Source organism: Nematostella vectensis, chromosome 14 (genome assembly GCF_932526225.1).
Source record: "Nematostella vectensis chromosome 14, jaNemVect1.1, whole genome shotgun sequence".
Lineage (NCBI taxonomy): Eukaryota > Metazoa > Cnidaria > Anthozoa > Actiniaria > Edwardsiidae > Nematostella > Nematostella vectensis.
In genome coordinates this window covers 5,226,545-5,248,825 of record NC_064047.1, presented here as the reverse complement: position 1 = coordinate 5,248,825, position 22,281 = coordinate 5,226,545, and the positions used below count along the sequence as shown (strand labels likewise).

The window sequence follows — 22,281 nt, the reverse complement described above, 5'->3', positions numbered from 1 at the left end:
CGGGCGTGTGATTATGAAGTTGTAATTTTCTAGGATTCGATTCCTATTGTCTTTGCACTTAATTTATAACTATTACAAGTCACAAGTTTAGAATGCTAATACTTTTTATTTTATTTTCATTGTATTAGTTATCTAAGTTTGCCCTTTAATAAAAATGTGTAGTGGTTCCATGTTCGCAGGCACCCAGCACGAGCCACACACATATGGTGTTTTTGTTGTCTTGCTCATTAGCGCGTAGTGCAAGGTGTAGTAATGAATTGATTTTTCTTGGAAGGCGACTTACAACAAAATCACGAGATTTTTTAGTGTCAATCTTACGCCAAAACATAGAAATGGCCACGCCCGTCACACCAGAGGGATAAAAAAAATAATATTCCAAAGAAAATAATAAGAGCCTTCTGTCATGGACACTTGCTGGCTGGCTGTTTCGTAGGGGATGAATAAATTGCTTTTTGTTGTTATTGGTTTGCCGTAAGCAACCTGTTGTAAACTTTATTGCTTTGTGGAAATGTTTTGGTGTATATCCGGAAGCTAAATTAAAAAAAAAACAACAACAAAGTTTTAATTTTATTTTGTAAACAAAGTTTCATGCAGTCAATGAACTAAACAACAAAGTATAAACATAAAATTATGTTTATGGTAAAAATAATAGTAAATGCTAACAAAATGTGGGTCCGTTTACTTCTAAGCTTTAGTTAAAATACAAAATATACACAACACGTTATTTCAGTCAAAGATTGTCTAACACAAAATGCCAAAAGCGTGCAATTCTAGCTACAATTACTCTCTGTTACACTCTTCGGCTCTCTTTCACCAGAAGCATTAGAATTCTCCGACGAAGTATTCGAGTCACGTGACTCTTGTTCCGAACTGGATTGTGGGATTTCTGGCTGACAATCATCTTGCGTCTCTGTATTTAAAGACGATGTGTCTTCCGGTTCCGGCTCTGTCTTCTTCTCCTCAGAAAAATCTTCATTTTCTGCATTCATTGAATCGACCATTAGGTCTGTGTCTTTGTCCGTGGGTGTGGCCTGCTCGCTCGAGGTGAGGTCCCCATCTATGGTGTCCTCTATGCCTTGGTCATGGGGCGTGTCTTGCTCACTCGAAGTGGAGACTCCGTCTAGGGCACCCTGTACCTCTCTTTCCGTGACTGTAGAGCCTATGGGAGGGGTGGGAGCCCCGGTGGTCTGTGTCTCGGATGGACTATCCTCATTGAGTTTAAGCTCATCCAGTGCCTAAAACAAGTTCAAAGATATTTGAGGTGATAACCATAGGAGCGGAATCAATAGGCGACTTGCAATAAGAAATCATGTGACTCCGGGGCCGTACTGCTCCCTATAGGTGCTATGGCACTGGGGGGAAAACACACCAAAACGCAGAGAGCACATGACAAGAATGACAGATAAAAACAGACAGACGGACAAATAAGATACCAGTTTAGCCTGCGTAGCAAGCGTTTCTGTAGAGTTTCAGCACGAATAGAGAGAGAGCGAGGAATATGGTCGCGCGAAAAATGGGGCGAACGCAAAAAAAAGAAGGGGGCAACATCGCTCGAAACTCCACAGAAACGCTTGCTACGCAGGCTAATACCAGTTCGGACAATAAAGCCAATAAAAATTACATTAGTCTCTCTTTTACCTGTTTATTTAAAATAAGTCTCTCTTTTTGCATAGCGCGGCAGAGACTTTCAAGCTTGTCATTACGGGCAGACAGGGCAAGTCGCTCTTTCTCCATTTTGGCCCTCTGAAGACAGGAAATGTAACAAGATAAATGAATAAATAAAATATATAGTATTTATATAGCACTTTCACGTTATCAACCATGTTCTAAATGCTTCTCAATTAGATCACGCATAAAAATACTTTAAGCTTCACACAAGCAAGCCCACGTACACTCAACGAATCATATTTGGGGCAGAGGAAAAGAGAGATACTATCTATGTCTGGATCGGGGATTAAACCTGTTTCAGCAGCGGTTTTACATTTTCACAGGAATCAACTGCATCAATTTTGTTTACTACTAAACCAACCTCATCTAGCATCTCAAGCAGTGATCGGTTAGTGCCCTCAAACCGTGACTTCCACGTCTTGTTTTCTTTCTCCAGTTTCTTGATTGTCTTTGTCATCTAAGAAACAGTGTTAGGCAAGTAATGGGCATTAACCCTATTTAGACCGGGGGGGGGGGGGGGGGGGGGGGCTTTTGAGGCCCCCAGCACATTTGATTTGTAATAATTTTGAACTAGTAGGGCTGGAGCATTGAAATTTGATGACTTTTCCTAAAATTTATCTGGGATCACTTTGGTGTAAACAAAATTTTGATATGTGTACCCTGATAACCATAGCAACCAAGTTTTGAGACATAGGTTTAATAAAAATTAGGCAAAACGCTTTAAGTCGTTAAGATCAACTATTAATACGACGTGCTCAACGTAAATCCATGTCATATAAACGTTTTATACAAAGTTTTGAAAAAAACACAATAAACATTCACCTCTCTATTTTAGGGGGGGAGGGGTGGTGATTTTATTGTCAATTTTTGACCTTATCGAAATAGTGCTCGTAGACATAGCAAAAAAACATTCAAATCCACATTAAATCATTAAAAAAACATTCAAATCCACCTGAAATCATTAATAAAACATTCAAGTCCACCTGAAATCATTAAAAAAACATTCAAATCCACCTGAAATCATTAATAAAACTTGAAAAGAAGATTAAACATTGTCAAAAAGCTTCAGATTTTGAAACCCAGTTTTTATTGATTAAAATAAATAACTTTCATCAAATCCAAGATGGCGGATGCTGATGTCACAAAATTAGCTAAAAATCGCTGCTTTTTTTAACTCACATCTTAATTTGGCAAAATCCTTTTTATATTCCTCTATTTTAAATAAAAATTAGAAAAAAAAATTTTTGGGAAAGATATTTAAATTATTATTATAATTAAGAGTCCAGTTGCAAACTTATGCTACATTAAAGGTACCATGCCAATCAATGACGTCACAGGTGCCATACATTGTTGTCATAGAAACAGTGTCACTAATAATATATGTCTACTGCAAAATAATAAGATTATTGAAAAAAGACATACAGAGATACACATCTAGAAAAAAAAAACAGAAATATTGCCTGTTTCTGCTCACTTAAGTGACGTCACCGTGACGTCACAAAAACAAGAATATCGGTCACTTTTTGAATACGAACTTATTATGATAACTTATTTGGATTTTGGATGTTCTACGCAAAGGTTATAATTTAATATATATAATTTAATTTCAAAATTTGGTCATAATAGCTCTAATGGTTCAAAAGTTACGGATGGGGGGCAGAGAGAGCCCCCCCCCCCCCTACCCCCCAGGTCAGAAGAAGCCCCAAAGAGCCAGGTCTGTATAGGGTTAAGATGAAACTAATATCAAAGATCAGAATTTGTGTCAATTTACACACAATTTGTACATAACATGTACATAACACAATTTCTCAATCCCTAATAAGTAAAAAGAGAAAGAGATGATAACTGAAGCAAGTTTTTTCACAAACCCAAAGATAACCTGAATAGAATTTAACAATTCCCTTGATCAGTTTCAATTAAAAGTGCACAGCTACAGTGGGTATCACATCTCTTGTATGCCCAACACATCCATTAAATCATCTAATCTACCTTATCCATCTCTTTCTTGAATGTGACAAACATCTCATTACTCTTAGTGAGAGTAGACTGGAACTCCTCAAACTTTTCTGTGTACAATGCTACCTACAGAAATCCAAAAACAAATAAACTCTACAATATTTCACCAATGATATTTTGTTGATGCTTTTAGATAACAAAAAAAAAACAATACAGTCTATGAAGGGGTATAACAATTGCTGTTAGCTTATATTGCTGGGTTACCTGAACAACCTGTAATATGTGTGGAATGTATATTATTGTCTTCTGACAAATTACACTTAGAGAGAATTCAGCCACTGAGACAGGGGAGGATATTATTGTCTTCTGACAAATCACAAGTACACAGAATTCAGCCACTGAGGCAGGGGCGGATCCAGGATTTCAAAATAGGGGGTGGATAATGGCCGGATAGACAGCTTATAACTGATCCAGTGGTTCTTCGTAGGTCACAGATATCAGGTGTTTTACCAGGTCAGGTCAGGTCACCCAATCCACCCCCCCTGTATTCGCCCCTGACCTAATCTATTTATTTGCAGCAAGCACTTCATACAATGTTACTTTTCAGGTTTTTACCTATTTGCACGATTATATACCATTTCAAAGTATGGAAGTACTGTCAATGCTTTATGAGAATAACTTAATTGCTTGGGATGTAAATTTTGCTATTTATAATCTTTTTCATCTATTGCACTTGCCTGAGTTTTTAACTCCTTCTCCTGCAGCACCATTAACTCATATTTCTTACGATAATCCAGTGAGTCCTTTAACAGCTTGAGGGCAAACAGAAAAAACATGAAAAAAACTCACAACATTTAGTAATCGAATCCTTGGAAGGTACTGTAGCTATTAGGGTCTCTTTCTTCGAAACGATTAGCATTTGAAAAGATTTTTACCTCTTGCTTCTCCATGAGAGTTTTTTCTTTCATTTCGTTGAATACCAAATTCTGCTGCGCCATCTTTGCCTCAGCCAGCTGAAGTTCTAGCTGTTTGTGCTTAAATACTTTATCTACATGCTGAGAACAGGAAGGAAACATAAAATATACATTCAATTACTACATAATGCAACAAGCTAAAAGGGTAACAATAAAGAGGACAGAATTTTCAGAGGTAACTGTGTCCAGAAAAATAGTCACATGTGATTGTCCTATCCCTTAGGGTGTAAAGCTTGGCCAAAAGCTATCCCTTAGGGATCTCTTTAAGTCTGCTTTACCTTAGGATGTTTTACCCGGTTGTGGACAAGAAAAATATTGATTCACTCAGCAGAATTCACTCATTGCTTTCCCTTAAAATTCATTTTTTTAAGTAAAAAAAATACAAAGTACAACTACAAAAATTTTCATGGTACAATTTATCAAAAATGAAATGATACTGTAAAAAGCTTGACTTATAAATTACCTCTTCTCGAGACTCATACTGATCAACTAGTCCTTTCAGCTTCCCTGCAAGCCTGAAGAGTAAAGTTGGATTTAGTTGCTGACCATGGACCTCTCTTTCATTCCATTCTCTTTGGTTCTTGTTGAGAGGCCGATTTTTCTTGTTCGATTTAAAATTTGACTAAGAACTTGCTATTATTTGGTTGAACAGTAGTTGCTATCACATTAGTTGTTATTTCAGGAAGACCATTTATCCGTTAGACTGACGACTGAGTATCTTGATCAAGCATTGTCTTTATTTTTGCACTTATGAATTTTTTGTTGTTTTGTTTTGTTGTTGCTACTTATCAGGGCTTCTGGAATTACGCGCTTGTGCGAAAGCGCGTAATTTGGCTTTCTCCGCGTAATCCGCGTAAACCACAAATTTCCGCGTAAACGACAAATTTCCGCGTAATTTGGCTAAATTTTGAAAGACAAAACATTTAAGTGCACAGCTGATGTGTTCTTTTAGGGTTCTTACCTCTATTTCTCGTAAAAAAGAGAGATATTCTTCGTAGGAGTGCGATATTTCAAACTGAATTCAAAACAAATAAAGGCGTTTTTTGCTAAACTGCGAAGGCCTAGTACTAATAATAAAATACCTTTTTTAATTGGCTGGTGGGGCTAGGAGCCAATGAAAACTCGCCTAAGATATTTTCGTGCAATAAAATAAACCTTTTCAAGTTATTTCGTGCTTTCTTTAGGTACAAAATGTAGTTTGGGCATAAGAGTTGATATTCCGTGTAATTTAGCAACGTAATTCAGTAAAGAATCCTGCAAAATTTTGATTTTTTTTAAGAAACATGTATTGCAAAATCCCGTGTAATTTAGCGCGTAATGATTGATTTTCCGCGTAATTTAGCGCGTAATTTAGCAAAGAATCCCGCATAATTTTGAGTTTTTTTCTGTGTAATTCCAGAAGCCCTGACTTATGGGCAGTAAAGGCCGGTTGAGGGGTCTTTGGGCTAACATTTTCTTTTTTGTAATAATTCTACACAAATTCATGCCACTTACTCTTCATTTTCTTGCTTTAGTTGTTCATTGCGCTTGAAGTTGTCCTGCATCTGTTGTGAAATATCATTAATGGTTGTCTGGAATTTGTCTGATAGCTCTTTCCTCTTGGTTTCTTCTTCTGCAGCCCTCAATTGACACTCTTCCTGTTGGGCAAAAAAGATGTGAAAAAAGTCAGTGCAAAGAAGATGGGGCCAGGGGAACAACACCCTTTCCAATTCACAACCTCTCTTGATTACACAATACTTTCACAAGAGCTAGGTGGAGTGGCTTCTTAAGGGTGTTCTTTAAGGAACTGGCCAAAATATTCAGACTCTTGGAAACAAAGGTAGTATTTTTTCTAGTTCTAAGCCTACTCAGACCACCCAGTCTTTCTACAGCTTGTCTGTTTTCTTACTTGTTCTACGGCTACTATGACTGACTAGTTTTTTTTAAGCATGTATTCATGTTTTCTAGTTGTAACTTCTAAGAGAATCCACAAACAATATCACTGCCAATGAGTTAGGGCTTCTGGAATTATGCGGAAAAAATCAAAATTATGCGGGATTCTTTGTTAAATTACGCGCTAAATTACGCTGGAAATCAATCATTACCTGCTAAAGGCCCTGTCACACGTATGTTTTTTTCTCTTGCGACCTGTCTCGCACAAGCGCGTAATTCCAGAAGCACTGATGAGTGTACCATAGCCCTCACCTTGACAAGTTTGCTGTGCCGCTGCAGCTCACGACACAGGCTTTCCAGCTTACTCTTTGCAAGTGTTGTCTTATTGAAGTCTGACTGGAGCGCGTCCCTTTCCTTTGTGAGCTGACAAGGCAAACAAAAATATATACAGGAAATAGCCATGCATAATCATATTCGTAAGAGAATAGCAGTGTGTCCCATGCTATTGTTAGAACCTAAAAGTTTTTACTTCACGCAAACAAGAAACCTATTGATTAACAAAGTGCTTAGAGGTACAGTATATTTTATAGAATATCGCAGAATTTTGCATATTCTGTAGACTAGCTAACTATACCAGTAAGCCACAATAGAAGCAAAACTTCAAAGAGCTATCCTTCGCCCTACTGTTTAACATCAGTCCTACCTTTTCATTTCTGGCCTCTAGTTCATCCTTTCTATGCTCTACCACTTTATGTTCAGATGCCTATCAATTCAGACAAAATAAATGAGTATCAACTTAAAGAACGACCAATCACTATGGAAACAATTAACTATGACTTACCTGTTACACAGGTTAGTCTCTCTAGAACTGTAGGCTTAGATTGGCTAAAAATGCTTTGAGTATCAAGATCCAGTGAAGGCAATAGAAAAAGAGATTTTTTATGGAAGATAGATACAAACAGATACAGTATATCAGACAAGGCAAACAAACACTAGTAATCATAAATTAAAAAAGACTTTAAGAATTATTCCTCTCTTATTTCTGTATTTTGTACAGACTCTATTACATTTTTTTCAAACCTACTTGAGTCTTTCAAACAAAGCAACTAGGCATGAGATACTAACAATGTGTTTAATTTTATGCTTGACTAGTTTTCTCCAACGTTAAATTACTGCCTCTGTGAATAAATATATTGCTCAACTCACAGTGGTTTTAATCAATATGCAAGCATATGTGGCTTTTAATATGAGATAGCAATTGGCAAACCATTCTAATTTTCCATGGGAGTTCGACTCGATAAGAGCATCTCTATATTTGGTTATACTGTATTATTCCTTAACACAAACACGATAACGCGAGCTGGTTATTTATCATTATTGATACAACAAAGCTAGAATTAGATAAATCGGGATAAATGTATTTTCACAAGGAAATGACTAAGTAGCACAATAAAGCAGAATAGACGTTTAGACAATTTGTTAATTTCAAATAGCATGTTGTTGTACATTTTGCATATCATGTTTGGCCTCACCAGTTGAACGTATTTCTTGGCGAGGGCTTCTAACTTGGCTTCCGTGCTATCTAAGCCTTCGAATGCACGCATCAGAAGCTCTGTGTGAATCAGACAAGAAATGACACTCCAAGCACCGCGAAGATATTTATAAGCTAACATCTGGACAAGGCCAGTAAAAGGGCATCCCAAAATGGTAAAAAAAATACTAAGTCACATTTTAGAATAAAGACGGATCCAAATGTTATACTTACTTATTCTTTTTTCCTCTTCTTTATTCCTCTTTCCTTCTTTAGGCTTTTTCGTTGCCTTTTTTTCGATCCCAGGAGCTTGCGGTTTCTCATCCAAATTTGAATCCAATTCGGCATCTTCTTCATGTAAACTCCCGTTTTCGTTGAACTCCTAGAAAATTATTCATTATTTAACTTCCCAAACATCATCGCATCCATACTACAGCTTAACAAACACCCCATTGCGTCCTACATCTACCTTTTGTGTCTGGTCAACAGTTGTCTCCATGACAAAAGCAGATAATAACGTGTTTTTATCGAGAATATTTTGCGCCGATCGAAGATTCGAAACTGAAGAGTTCTGGAACGCTCGTGCCATTCTCCCTCGGATCTTCCACTCGAGGCTCGTACCAAGTCTCCGCGGTCGTTTCATTTTGGGACAGATTTCAAGATGGCGGCCGGGAGTAGAACTTGTTGCGGGTTTTTAAAAATTTCTAAATGTCATCGTTTATTTAACCACAAGTCCCCACATTATAGCACGCTATGGAGAAATTACAATGGTTTATATAGACAACCTTTTATACAGGTATGTGCCAGAGAATAATTATTAGGTAATGGACTCGGAGTCTGAGGATTCTCCATCATGCGAGATAAGTTGCCATAAGATTCCCGCAGGGTGTTTTGCGATATCTGCTAGCTTGTGTGCATGTAGTATAAAGAGAACCATTAGGTTCTTAATTCGATCTTATCATTACATGACCCAAGTTCTCGATTGATTAATTTGGTCAGAATAGTCAAGGTTGTCGATTATACAGTTATGCGCATCGCAAGTATTTTCATTGTATTATCATTGTTTTTGTACGTGTTGACGTCCGTTATCGTTCTCACGCGCCAGCCTCCGCTGACCGCCAATTGCCGGATTAGCTCGCTAGTGGCAATTAAGTTACAGTCTTACAAATTTAAAGTTACAGTCCTGATGAGCTTGGTAAAATGACAATCAGTTATCAGAAACCAGTCTTTATAAATTATAATCAGTCATTGAAGATTTAGTTAGAAGCATCGATTGGTATTGAGTTACCAATGAATTGGGCATTTATGACTAATTGGCCTCAGCTTAGTTCTCTAAGCCCAGTTCTAATGACTTACTAATAAATGGTATCCACCAAGTAAAAGGCCCTTAGTTAAGATTATTATTGTTAACAGATAGTTATGCAAATAATGATAAGAGGCAAATTTAACTATTCGTACAAGATTGTTTAGATCCTTAGTCTTTATTCCCTAGATTATCTTTGTCAATAAACATCAGTGGAGAAACCTTTGAATTTTGAAGCTAAATTTTTGTTGACCATCTTTGTTAATAGAGATCACAAATCCAACAAATACGAGGGAAACAGTCAACCATTAATAGCAAAACACCTGATGTAAAACCACAGACGCTGAGAAGTGTAAGTAAGGTCAACCACAAAAAATACTGTTGCATTTGACTAGTGGTCTCACTTACTGAATATAAACCTTGTACTAGAATACACTTAAGGCTGACTAGTACATAGTCTTACCTCCTGATGGTAAACCTTGTACTAGAATACATACACTTTACATTTGTGCGCTTGCATTAATTCCTGTACCCTGGTTCCAGAGCTTCAAATGTCTCTCTATTTAGTGGCCAGCAAGGTTGAGACGAGGCTCTGGCCTCTCGAAGCGCTATTTCAACTTCTGCCTTACTTCCATGTTAACGTTTTGTGATTAGCATGTGTCAGTTTCACGCGGTGCTACCTTGGATGTAAACATCTCTTTGCTTGGGAATCGGATTTACGAGTATGAAGAGCGCATAAAAACCCGATTTAGAAACAACATTCATCTGAAAACCCATGGGATCATTACTGTAGAGTTAGTGACAAGAATCTGCGCATAGGAGGTGGAGAATACAACATTTTATCAGGATAAAAGTGATTCAAGGTGGAAAAAAATCGTGGATAAGCTTGCAGTTATCCTTGGAACAAGCCTATCAAAGAAGTCAAGGGGCAAATGACCAGTACAATCACTTGCTTAGGATAGTTAAATCCACTAGTTACATCCATCGTTGAGGCGAGAGCAAACACCAGGAAAAAGCTGGAGATTTCTCGTAGCTGGTCGGCAGAACAGAGAAGACATCTCTCTGCTTGATGAATCGTAAAGAGACTCCTCTTGAACAGACTTTACATTTTTAATACTGGTAAATCTTGTAACTAATTCGGACTGCAAAGTACTATGAAAATTCCAATCAAAATAATCTATCGCTCCTCGTTCTTTTAGATGTTTGTTATTTTAAACAACAAAAATTAAAAACTGTTTTTGACCTTTTGAACTTGAAGCGAAAATACAATAGAAAACTGTCAGAATTTCTTGGTTTCCATGACCACATGTCAATTGGCCAATCTGCGACCAAGTATAGATTCTGAACCTAGCAGAGGTCGAAATAGTGCTTCGAGAGGCCAGAGCCTTGTCTCAACCTCGCTGGCCACTAAATAGACAGACTTTCAAGGCTCTGGAACCAGGGTATAATTCCTGCCTTTGGTATTATTGTTTTCTTACCCTTTACTCTCTATTTTTGTTCCCACCCCTTGCCGGCCTTTCTCATTATGTAGCCATTGCCCTACCCCATCAACTACCCCCTGTTATTGTTCAACTAACTGCCTTCCTTGTTTCAGTCTCTATGGCTTATCTCTCAGAGACTCCTCCATGGATCTCCTGGTGCAGTTACAGAGGAAAGCTTGAAGAAGAAGTCAGTTTTTACAAGTAGTGGGGCTATGATACTTAGAGGAATGCTGCAACACGTTTGGCCCAAGGATCGCAGAGACCTTAAGATCAGGGTTGTCATGGCTGTTGTGCTTTTGATTGGTGCTAAGGTATGACCAGACCCTTAGATAAGGGTAGTCATGGCCTTGTTAAGAAATGATGAGACCTTAAGATCAGGGTGGCCATGGCTGTTCCGCTTCTGGTTGGTGCTAAGGTCAGGGCTTCTGGAATTTTGCGGAAAAAAACTCAAAATTACGCGGGATTCTTTGCTAAATTACGCGCAAAATTATGCGGAAAATCAATCATTATGCGCCAAATTGCGTGGGATTTTGCAATACATTTTTCTTTAAAAATCAAAATTTAACGGGATTCTTTACTGAATTACGCGCTAAATTACACGTAATATCAACTGTTACGCCCAAACTACATTTTGTACCTAAAGAAAGCACGAAATAACTTGAAAAGGTTTATTTTTGCGCGAAAATATCTTAGGCAAGTTTTCATTTGCTCCTAGCCACCAGCCAATTAAAAAAGGTATTTTATTATTAGTACTTCGCGGTTTAGCAAAAAACGCCTAGTCATTTTATTTGTTTTCGAAATTCAGTTCGAAATATCGCACTCTTACGAAGAATATCTCTTTTTTTACGAGAAATAGAGGTAAGAACCCTAAAAGAACACATCAGCTGTGCACTTAAATGTTTTGTCTTTCAAAATTTAGCCCAATTACGTGGGATTACGCGGAAATTTGTGGATTACGCGGAAAAAGCCAAATTACACGCTTCCGCACAAGCACGTAATTCCAGAAGCCCTGTTAGGTATGACGAGACCTTAAGATCAGGGTGGTCATGGCAGTTGTGCTTTTGATTGGTGCTAAGGTATGATGAGACCCTTAGATAAGGGTAGTCATGGCCTTGTTAAGAAATGATAAGACCTTAAGATCAGGATGGCCATGGCTGTTCCGCTTCTGGTTGGTGCTAAGGTCAGGGCTTCTGGAATTTTGCGGAAAAAAACTCAAAATTACGTGGGATTCTTTGCTAAATTACGCGCAAAATTATGCGGAAAATCAATCATTACGCGCTAAATTGTGTGGGATTTTGCAATACATTTTTCTTTAAAAATCAAAATTTAGCGGGATTCTTTACTGAATTACGCGCTAAATTACACGAAATATCAACTGTTACACCCAAACTACATTTTCTACCTAAAGAAAGCACGAAATAACTTGAAAAGGTTTATTTTTGCGTGAAAATATCTTAGGCAAGTTTTCATTTGCTCCTAGCCACCAGCCAATTAAAAAAGTTATTTTATTATTAGTACTTCGCGGTTTAGCAAAAAACGCCTAGTCATTTTATTTGTTTTCGAAATTCAGTTTGAAATATCGCACTCTTACGAAGAATATCTCTCTTTTTTTTACGAGAAATAGAGGTAAGAACCCTAAAAGAACACATCAGCTGTGCACTTAAATGTTTTGTCTTTCAAAATTTAGCCCAATTACGCGGGATTACGTGGAAATTTGTGGATTACACAGAAAAAGCCAAATTACACGCTTCCGCACAAGCACGTAATTCCAGAAGCCCTGTAAGGTATGACGAGACCTTAAGATCAGGGTGGTCATGGCAGTTGTGCTTTTGATTGGTGCTAAGGTATGATGAGACCCTTAGATAAGGGTAGTCATGGCCTTGTTAAGAAATGATAAGACCTTAAGATCAGGGTGGTCATGGCTGTTGCGCTATTGGTTGGTGCTAAGCTATGATGAGACCTAAAGCTCAGGGAGGTGGTGGAGTTCAAGGCACAGAATGATATGCATCTTTGGCAGGCTGCTTTCAACCTATGTGTGACGTAGGTTTAAATTTGTTGTTTTTTGTTGGTGAAGAAAAACTAAGAAACTTTGAGAAAACCCTCAGAGCAAAGGCAAGAACCAACTATAACTTACTCACATCAGAATTCAGTTGTGCTTACCAGTCATGGCATTTTGTGGCCAAACATCCTTCAATATAATAATTACTGATGTTTTGGTGATAGGTGGTGAATGTTCAGGTGCCGTTCCTGTTCAAGTACGCTGTAGACTATCTCAACACATTTGATCCAGCCACACTTGCTAAGACAGGAGGATTCCTGGCAACTTTCTCTACTTCGTTATTACTAGGGTGTAAGTATAAATAAATGGGCACTGGTTGAAGAATGATGATTTTAGTGTCAAGATTAAGATCATATAATGTTCAGGGCCGTGTTTCTAGAAAGCAGGTTAATGCTAACCCAGGAATAAATGCCCTTTTTATCCAATCAAATGTCAAAACAGCCGTATTTAACCAAAGGCTAACCTGTTTTCTAGTTACTGGCCCCAGGTTTGATAACCTTTCATCTTTCAGATAAATATACAGCAATGTTGTGGTCTGAACATCTTGTAGCAAGTGTATAGAAATGGATTGAAAATAATACGTTTCTTTCTATTTATTGCACTTGAATAGTCATTTTTTCATTACAAGTATGCAAATACCCCTTCAAGTGTCAGTGCAAAACTTTCAGCTTCAGTTTTTCAATTTCATTAAATCAACCAAACACTACATTTAAGACAACAAAAAATGTACCAAAATACCTCCCAAATCACCATATTTGGGTGACAGGATTAAAGCTGAAAACCGCCCAGGTATGCCCTGATTATTTTTTAACACTGTTAGTGACATGATTTTCACTTTTTTCTTTAATTCAGATGGTGTAGCAAGAATGAGTGCATCCTTATTCAACGAGCTGCGAAATGCAGTCTTTGCTAAGGTAGCTCAGGGATCTATTCGTACAGTTGCAAGGCGGACATTTCTCCATCTTCATAATCTTGATCTAACCTTCCACCTAAACAGACAAACTGGCGCACTCTCAAGAGCCATCGACAGAGGGACCAGGTGAGAGTTCTTACATCAAAGCCATAGCAGGCCTCGAATTATTAGCTGAGCACGATACAGAAACATTAAGAAAACAATGGGGGCACAGCCACGCCCCTACTGGTCATCTCCTTATAATTTTGAAAATATTGGAGGGAAGGCACGTGCTCCCAGTGCCCCGCCCCCTGCTACGGGGGCGGTTTGTCTGGTTTTTATTCTTTGGTTTGATTGACTACGGGGTATTTCCAAACGAAGAAAGGATTTGGGATTCTGGCAGGTTTCGCAACACAAATTTGGCTATAACAGTAGTGCAGTAATTGTGCACCAGTTTGCTACCTTGGGATTGTGTGTATATTAAAAAAAACTTCTTCCTTGATTTTTAGAGGTATCAATTTTGTGATGAGTGCGCTGGTATTTAACATTGTACCGACAATCTTTGAAGTCTCCCTTGTCTCTGGAATACTGGTAAGAAGCGTCATCACCAACATCATCATCAATATCATTGACACCACCATCATCACAATCACCACCATCATCATCATTATCATCATTTAACTACCATCATCATCATTTTCACCATAACCAACAACATCATCCCACCGTCGTCATCGTCGTCGTCATCATCACTACCATCCTTGTCGCCACATTTTAAAAATCAAACTGTATATTCTAGTTATAGGTTTCATTCTCCCAGTAATACATCAACACTAGGGATAATATGATTTCCCCTTATTTATATCTTTTTTCCTTTCATTGTTGCTAGGCTTATAGGTGTGGTGCAGAGTTTGCCTTAGTTGTCCTAGGTTGCCTTGGTGTGTACACTGTGTTTACACTTCGGGTTACCCAGTGGAGGTGAGATATGGGTTCCTAGCTCTATCAAGATGTTGTATTAGAGTATATTATAGGAGTTAATGAAACAACCTCTCACACCTTTTTTACAGAACACAGTTCCGCTCTCAGATGAACAAGGCAGATAATGAGGCTGGCGCACAAGCTATTGACTCACTTATAAACTATGAAACTGTTAAGGTAGAATCAAGCCTGACACCAGATATTGACTCACTTATTAACTATGAAACTGTTAAAGGTAGAATAGAGGCTGACACAAGCTATTGATTTACTTACAGTTAAAACTGTGAAACTGTTATGGTACGTAGAATTGAAGCAGACACAAGCTGTCAACTCACTTATAAACTATGAAACTGTTAAAGTAGAATCGAGGCTGACACAATTATTTACCAAATAGTTATTGACTCATGTTTTCGTTTGCTGTCAGTATTTCAACAACGAAGTCTACGAAGCAGATCGTTATGATAAACTACTCGCTAGATATGAGCAGGCCTCACTAAAGACCACCACAAGCCTGGCTTTTCTCAACTGGGGCCAGAACTTTATCTTCAGCGCGTCCCTTAGTGCTATTATGCTGCTGGCCAGCAAACAGATAATGGAAGGTAAGGAACCCGTTTTTTGTGTGTCTCTCTGAGAAAGACACAGACGAAAGGACTGATAACTAGTCTGTAACACTGTTGTAATTTTGTAATACAACGTATAAAACCCCGTTTCTTGGGGCCATTACAGTGGGAGACCTTTCCATGGTGAACAGATGGATAACTAATATACTGTAAAACTCTTAAATCACATGAAAATCCTGAAAATTCTTTTCTAGGAACCATTATGGTGTTTGACCTTTCCATTGTGAACAGACGCATAACTAGACAAATACCTAAACTACCCTTGTAAGACTGCATAACAAATCCCTTCATTCTTTTCCAGGAACCATTATGGTGTTTGACCTTTCCATGGTGAACAGACGCATAACTATATTGTGTGATACCCTTGTAACACTACATAACAAATCCCTCCATTCTTTTCCAGGGACCATGACGGTGGGAGACCTTGTCATGGTGAACAGACGAATAACTATATTGTGATACATAGAAATACCTCCATTCTTTTCCAGGGACCATGACGGTGGGAGACCTTGCCATGGTGAACAGACGAATAACTATATTGTGATACATAGAAATACCTCCATTCTTTTCCAGGGACCATGACGGTGGGAGACCTTGTCATGGTGAATGGACTGCTGTTTCAGCTTTCAGTACCTCTCAACTTCCTGGGGTCCGTTTACAGAGATCTGAGACAAGCGCTGGTTGACATGGAAACACTTTTTAGCCTTCACAGGCTTCAGACGTCCATTCAGGTAATGATGCATGCAAGGATTCTTACCAACGTGCACCTATTCCAAATAAGGTTGCACTTGGAGAATCTGTGTATCGTAGCCCGCAGTACTTCATGGGTATCGAGTAAATAAGCAAATAAGGGTAAATATAATACAAATCCAGGTTTCGAAAGATGTAGAATTCTTGTTTATGTTCTTATGAACATTCACATGGCTTTCACATACAAGAATTCAGCCGTCTATACGCTACCCATCAGGGTCCGGATACAGAGGGGGGGGGGTGGATTGGACTGATATCCATCCCCTTTTTGAGAAAAAACAAGTCACTTAAAAAAAAAATGAATAAATGAATATAGCTCACGCACATTTCTGGCTGTTGTTACGCCACTTCTGCTGTCTGCCGCCACGTTTCGCGCGAATGTTTGCAGGGAAGTCATTTGACAACGCTTGGTGTAAGATTGTCTTTAATCTTGATTGACCATTCGAAAACAATTTATCTGGAGTCAAAATATCGTGTCTTTGTCGGTCTACTCTGAAGCCCGTACAAATCAAAAGTTTTTCGTCGCCCTTTTACTTGCATGCTCGGAAATCCAGTGTACTTTTATTTTCCCCCGCGTAATTTTTCGGGCAGGATTTTCGTGGCCGAGAAAAAAAGCGTTTGATCCTCGAGCATGTTTTGCTTGTCATCTTATCGCCCGTCGTGCAGTGTTTTTGCGCGAACGAGAGAGAGAAAGGTAAAGCAAAGCCCCTTAAATTTATTTTTCTCCAATAAACGATCAGCAAATTAAACTATTTTTTACAGTCAGCGGATACGTTTAGTGACGCAGTTTCTAGAAAACTGCTGGCGACCAGCTTATACGTGTAATTTATGAATAAGCAGATCATCAGATCATGTCTCAAATAAAGTGGTTGGATCAGCGCAAGTGGCAGGCGTATAGTAACCAACCCGATCACAATGGCGCACGTGCGTGACCTGTCTATTTTAAAGGGTCAGTACGCAGCTCTTACATGCTGCAATTTGATTGGGCAAATGAACAATATCCGCACCTCGATACAAAGAACGAGAAGAATAGAGACAAAAGGACTCCTTTGTAGAACAAAGATAGTAGGAGACAAAGCAGCTGCGTACTTACTCATTTTAAAGTGATAATGAAAGGGCCATTGGTCATTTGTCAAAATTCCTCTTCAGGCCCGTACCCAGGGGGGTGCAGGGGGTGCGAATGCCCCCCTTTCCACAACGGCCGAAGGTCCACTTTCTGTTCTCTATTCTCTAGACAAAACTATAAAGCATAAGCTAGATCATTTTGTTGTGTAGCCAAATCCGACAATAAACGTCCGGTGGAGATCAGAGAACTCAACCCCGCCCCCCGGAAAAATTAGGTCCACTTTTTCGGATTTCGCACCCCCCCCCCAAGAAAAATCCTGGGTACGGTCCTGTTTTTGGACCAATAACAAGTCTAAAGAGATATTTGATGGTCACGAAACAAACGATTGTCACAAGAAAGCTGCTAAACGCTCAAATGTTGTTCGAGCTCAGTGAGCAACCATGAATTGAAAATGCATCTGATATCGGTACCAGCCGTAATGCACGCTATACAATCCCACGGTGCAAAATGAAATGATTTTAGCTATGGCTGACTTAATCTGTTACTATTTTCGACAATATCTTCAATGTGTTGCTTTTGGTGCCCCCTCATTGGTTAGCGGTCTTACAAAAACACAAAAAGAAACCCATTGTATAAATTTTCTGTGTTATGTCCACTTTTTTTCTTTTAAAGTTTGCTGTGGTCTTGACTAGGTTATAAAATTATAATTCAAGGCATTAGAAAATTTCAAACTTTCTTGAAACTCTTAGCTGTGAGCTACCCGTGACAAGGGTACTAGCAGATAGCTGGCAACCATTTTGTAAGTTCCCGCCAAGTCAGTTCTTATTGACGTCTGATAATTCCATATTTCCATGAAATCGTTGGAATAAGTGATTCGAGGGGGCCCCGTAGTTTTTGATTTAATGTTGAATAAAATTAATCATCAAAAGTTTTCAAAAGATTTCGGACATGTTTGACCACTTTGTTTGACGCTGAGATGAGATCCCAATTATCCCTTTAGAGCTCAAACTCATTTTGCAGTTGGAGAATTTTGATTATGTATATGGTTTTAATTTGGGTACCCTTTAGGAGCGTGCAGACGCGGCTCCTCTGCTCCTGAAGGCTGGCGACTCCCAGTCTCACGTGACATTCGAAGACGTGTCGTTCCAGTACATCGAGGGTCAGCGGATTCTCGATGGATTGTCTTTTTCTATACCCGCGGGCAAGAAGGTCGCCATTGTGGGCGGAAGTGGTTCAGGGTGAGCTTTTGTATTTATATTTCTGGTATTCAGCAGACGCGAATATATAACGTTTTTGTAATTTTATTTAAAAAATTACCATCTGATTTTAACGTGAGGTCGGAGACTGCACATCTAGAAGAACTGACACTATGTCAACGTTCTAGCTAATTCGTAAACGCTGAATAAGTTGCTTTTGTTGGTTATTTTGCCGCCAAAAGCCGGAGCGCGCGCGAGTTTGACACCCGAAAAGTCACGTGATTTTAGTGCCACTTGCCTATTCCATGCAATGCTGCAGATTGACACATGGTAAAAAAAATGTTTTATTGTCCCTTTGCTTACCACAGGAAGTCCACGATAGTGCGGCTGCTCTTCCGGTTCTTTGACCCGCAGGGCGGGCGCGTTCTTGTGGCAGGACAGGACATCCGGGATTTTTCGCTAGAGAGCCTGCGAAAGGTTGTTGGCGTCGTACCACAGGTATCCCCAAGAAGCGTTTTACTTACGAGACCCGCTTAGACCCGCTTTAAAGATGTGCGAAGAATGTCCTCTTATACATGCATAGCTGGATAGTATCTTTCTGTTTCTTTGCCCGGAATTGATTATTGTACGTAAGTATGTAAACTTATTAGAAGCTTGTGTTCCTGAGCTCCAGAATAGTCCATTCTTAATGCATATGGTTGATACTGTGTAAGCGCTATATAAATTTCTTTTTAACTATCTTTTTCTCTTTACCCTAGGAGTGCGTATTGTTTCACAACTCTGTCTATTACAACATAAACTATGGCCGTGTGCAGGCTACCGAACACGAGGTCCACGAGGCTGCAAGAATGGCCGAGATACACGACGCCATTCTGCGCATGCCTAAAGGTTACGATACGCCGGTCGGTGAGCGTGGGCTCAAGTTATCAGGTGGCGAGAAGCAGCGGATTGCCATTGCTCGCGCCATTATCAAGGACCCGCCCATTCTTATCTACGATGAAGCAACATCATCACTGGACTCAATCACTGAAATGGTATGAACACTGAGCAGTTACAACACATGAGGCATTAAGAATAATCACTTAACTTAGGCCCGTAGCCAGATTGATGGGGGGGACGGAAGAACCGTTCTTCCCCATTCGATTGGAAGGTCTGCTCTAATAAAGGAAAATTGAGTACTACTGCTAGCTAGGACGAGCTACCTAAGAGAAAATGGTCCGCTTAATGGGCAAACGAACCCCCTCGTTGAAAATGTTGGCTCCGACCTGGGGCTCAGAGTTTGCCACCCAAAGTAGTCACGTGATTTCTTAGTGCAATTCGACCATTATTATTTCTTACACGATTATCGCTAACAATGCTAATACTCTACTCCTCTCACCGCTGATTAAACTTTTTTCACAGAACATTCTCAGCGCTCTTCGTCGAGTAACCAAGGGTCGCACATCGATATTTATCGCGCATAGGTTATCTACTGTCGTGGACGCGGATGAGATCTTGGTGCTTGAGCACGGCAAAGTGAGAGAGCGTGGAACTCATTACTCACTGATTACCGACCCACACTCGCTATACGCACACCTGTGGCACAAGCAGCACTCAGCGCACACCAAGGTCATGGAGCAACTAGACAATGGGTACGACTCCTCAGGGAGTATGGAGTCTTGAGGAGAGATCCATGTTGGGCAATGGGTCGTGACAAGCGAACCATCTTAGACAATGGGTCCTGACAAGCGAACCATCTTAGACAATGGGTATGACTCCTCAGGGAGTATCGAGTCTTGATGAGTGAACCATCTTAGACAATGGGTATGACTCCTCAGGGAGTATCGAGTCTTGATGAGTGAACCATCTTAGACAATGGGTCCTGACAAGCGAACCATCTTAGACAATGGGTATGACTCCTCAGGGAGTATCGAGTCTTGATGAGTGAACCATCTTAGACAATGGGTCCTGACAAGCGAACCATCTTAGACAATGGTTCGACTCCTTAGGGAGTATCGACTCTTGAAGAGAGAAAACTTTTAGACAATGGGTATGACTCCTCGGGGAGTATCGGGTCTTGACAAGTGGACCATTTTAGACAATGGGTCTTGACAAGGGACCCATCTTAAACAATGGGCGGTACGACGAGAACTATGAATAATGAGAACTATGTTAGACAATGGGTATGACTCCTCGGGGAGTATCGAGTCTTTACAAGCGAACAATCATAGACAATGGGTCCTGACAAGCGGACCATCTTAGACAATGGGTATGACTCCTCATGGAGTATCGAGTCTTGATGAGTGAACCATCTTAGAAAATGGCTCTTGACAAGCGAACCATCATAGAAAATGGGTACGACTCCTAAGGGAGTTTGGAGTCTTGAGGAGAGATCCATGTTGGGCAATGGGTCTTGACGAGCAAACCATCTTAGACAAAGGGTACGACTTCTCAGGGAGTATCGACTCTTGAAGAGAGAACCATTTTAGACAATGGGTACGACTCCTCAGGGAGTTAGACAATGGGTATGACTCCTCGGGGAGTATCGAGTCTTGATAAGTGAACCACCTTAGACAATGGGTCTTGACAAGGGACCCATCTTAAACAATGGGCGGTACGACTCCTTAGGGAGTATCGACTCTTGACGAGAGAACCATTTTAGACAATGGGTATGACTCCTTGGGGAGTATCGAGTCTTTACAAACGAACCATCATAGATACTGGGTACGACTCCCAAGGGAGTATTGATTCTTGACAAGAATTATTTTAGATATTGGGTATGACTCCTCAGGGAGTATGGAGTCTTGGAGAGTTAACCATTTGCGACTACCAAGGAGGTATCGAGTCTGGACGAGTCAACCATTTTAGACACTGGGTAGACCCTCAGAGTAACGAGTCTGGACTAGTGAACCATCTACCCCTACCAAGGGAGTATTGAGTCTTGACGAGAGAACCATTTTAGACAATGGGTATGACTCCTGAGGGAGTATTAATCTCGACAAGGGAACAATCTTAGAAAATGGGAATGACTCTCCCAAGGGAATATCGAGTCAAATCAAACGAAATCACAAAGATACGATTTGTCAGCTACCATGCACAAAACAACGCAAGTTTCACTTTGTTGAACTCCTAGGGGGTCGATAGGGTTATCTCTCAGAAAAGTGTGGAACACTGCACTTTTATTAAGGAAATGTTTCAAAGAAGTAAGCGCAAAACAGTCGCGGGGGGGGGGGGGGGGGGGGTAATTTCAGCCAAAGTATGGGGTGAGGGCGTCTTATACTCTGGGAAATATGGTAAAAAATCAGCATAAATTGAGTTTTGTGGGAATACACATGACACTTATTTTTATAACATCAAGCCTACTGTCTCCTGGTGAGTTAGGAGGTTTAATATAATATTATATTTGTATGTGATGCAGTTAGAGTATTTTTATTTATTTGATTATTTTTAATATTGCAAATTAGTCAACAATAAATGTATGAGGATGCTGTACGTAAAGTAATTTTGTAAAGAAACGCAGGTAGAAATGCTAGCCTCCCCGTAGCGCCTACTGTGACCATTTCTTTACCTTGTTGGGGGAGAATGAAGGATTGACACAGATATATGGCGAGGCGAGTATGGAATTATCTGAGGAATATGGGGGAAGATGATGTGCTGTTTGGGATACCTTTAATAGGTGATTAACATTAAAAAAAATCATGTAACTTTTTGGGTGACAGATTTGTGAGAAATCCTGGTTTTGGTGACAAGGAAATAAAGACATCTTATAAAATAGGTTTCACATGGTAAGAGGGCGTTTTTTGTAAAGCTCATAGACGTCCTTGCATTGATACATATAAAACACCCAACTGTACTTTTCTGAGTGCTTTCAAACTCTTTATCTTTTTAGATGGATAGACCCCTGCATTCTCCGTTATACCTATCAAAGACAGACTTGGCCTTACTAGTCCCAACAA

The 22,281-nt window shown here is 39.6% G+C and overlaps 2 protein-coding genes across 4 annotated transcripts; one reads left to right on the top strand and one right to left on the bottom strand.

Annotated features, from left to right (window-relative positions):
* Positions 1–552: 552 nt before the first annotated feature.
* Positions 553–8,659, bottom strand: LOC5504732 (alpha-taxilin). Its single transcript, XM_032373070.2, has 13 exons — positions 8,471–8,659; positions 8,236–8,383; positions 8,003–8,082; positions 7,174–7,233; positions 6,783–6,893; positions 6,093–6,235; positions 5,062–5,113; positions 4,560–4,679; positions 4,362–4,436; positions 3,658–3,750; positions 2,030–2,125; positions 1,639–1,743; positions 553–1,235 (listed from the first exon to the last, which is right to left on the bottom strand). Exons 1-13 carry the CDS (start codon positions 8,642–8,644, stop codon positions 771–773), a joined length of 1,722 nt encoding a protein of 573 aa, XP_032228961.2. The 5' UTR covers positions 8,645–8,659; the 3' UTR covers positions 553–770.
* On the top strand, positions 8,630–22,101 carry LOC5504727 (iron-sulfur clusters transporter ABCB7, mitochondrial). Of its 3 annotated transcripts, none has more exons than XM_032373064.2 (14): positions 8,630–8,797; positions 9,573–9,656; positions 10,920–11,096; positions 13,009–13,135; positions 13,697–13,883; positions 14,246–14,327; positions 14,626–14,714; positions 14,804–14,891; positions 15,139–15,313; positions 15,908–16,065; positions 18,219–18,388; positions 18,715–18,844; positions 19,105–19,380; positions 19,748–22,101. In XM_032373064.2, exons 1-14 carry the CDS (start codon positions 8,663–8,665, stop codon positions 20,006–20,008), a joined length of 2,139 nt encoding a protein of 712 aa, XP_032228955.2. In that variant the 5' UTR covers positions 8,630–8,662; the 3' UTR covers positions 20,009–22,101. The 3 variants fall into 3 exon arrangements, with proteins under 3 accessions (XP_032228955.2, XP_032228957.2, XP_032228956.1); XM_032373066.2 differs by having other exon boundaries at positions 8,631–8,797; positions 10,899–11,096; XM_032373065.2 differs by lacking the exons at positions 8,630–8,797; positions 9,573–9,656; positions 10,920–11,096 and adding an exon at positions 12,490–12,629.
* The last annotated feature ends 180 nt before the right edge of the window (positions 22,102–22,281 follow it).

Coding starts and splice junctions, on each gene's coding strand:
- LOC5504732 (XM_032373070.2), bottom strand. CDS start 8,644: ATGAAACGACCGCGGAGACTTGGTACGAGCCTCGAGTGGAAGATCCGA. Junction 8,384..8,470: donor CTGTTGACCAGACACAAAAG/GTAGATGTAGGA, acceptor ATAATTTTCTAG/GAGTTCAACGAAAACGGGAG. Junction 1,236..1,638: donor GACTTATTTTAAATAAACAG/GTAAAAGAGAGA, acceptor AACTTGTTTTAG/GCACTGGATGAGCTTAAACT.
- LOC5504727 (XM_032373066.2), top strand. CDS start 8,663: ATGGCGGCCGGGAGTAGAACTTGTTGCGGGTTTTTAAAAATTTCTAAA. Junction 9,657..10,898: donor AACCACAGACGCTGAGAAGT/GTAAGTAAGGTC, acceptor TCCTTGTTTCAG/TCTCTATGGCTTATCTCTCA. Junction 13,136..13,696: donor TACTTCGTTATTACTAGGGT/GTAAGTATAAAT, acceptor TCTTTAATTCAG/ATGGTGTAGCAAGAATGAGT.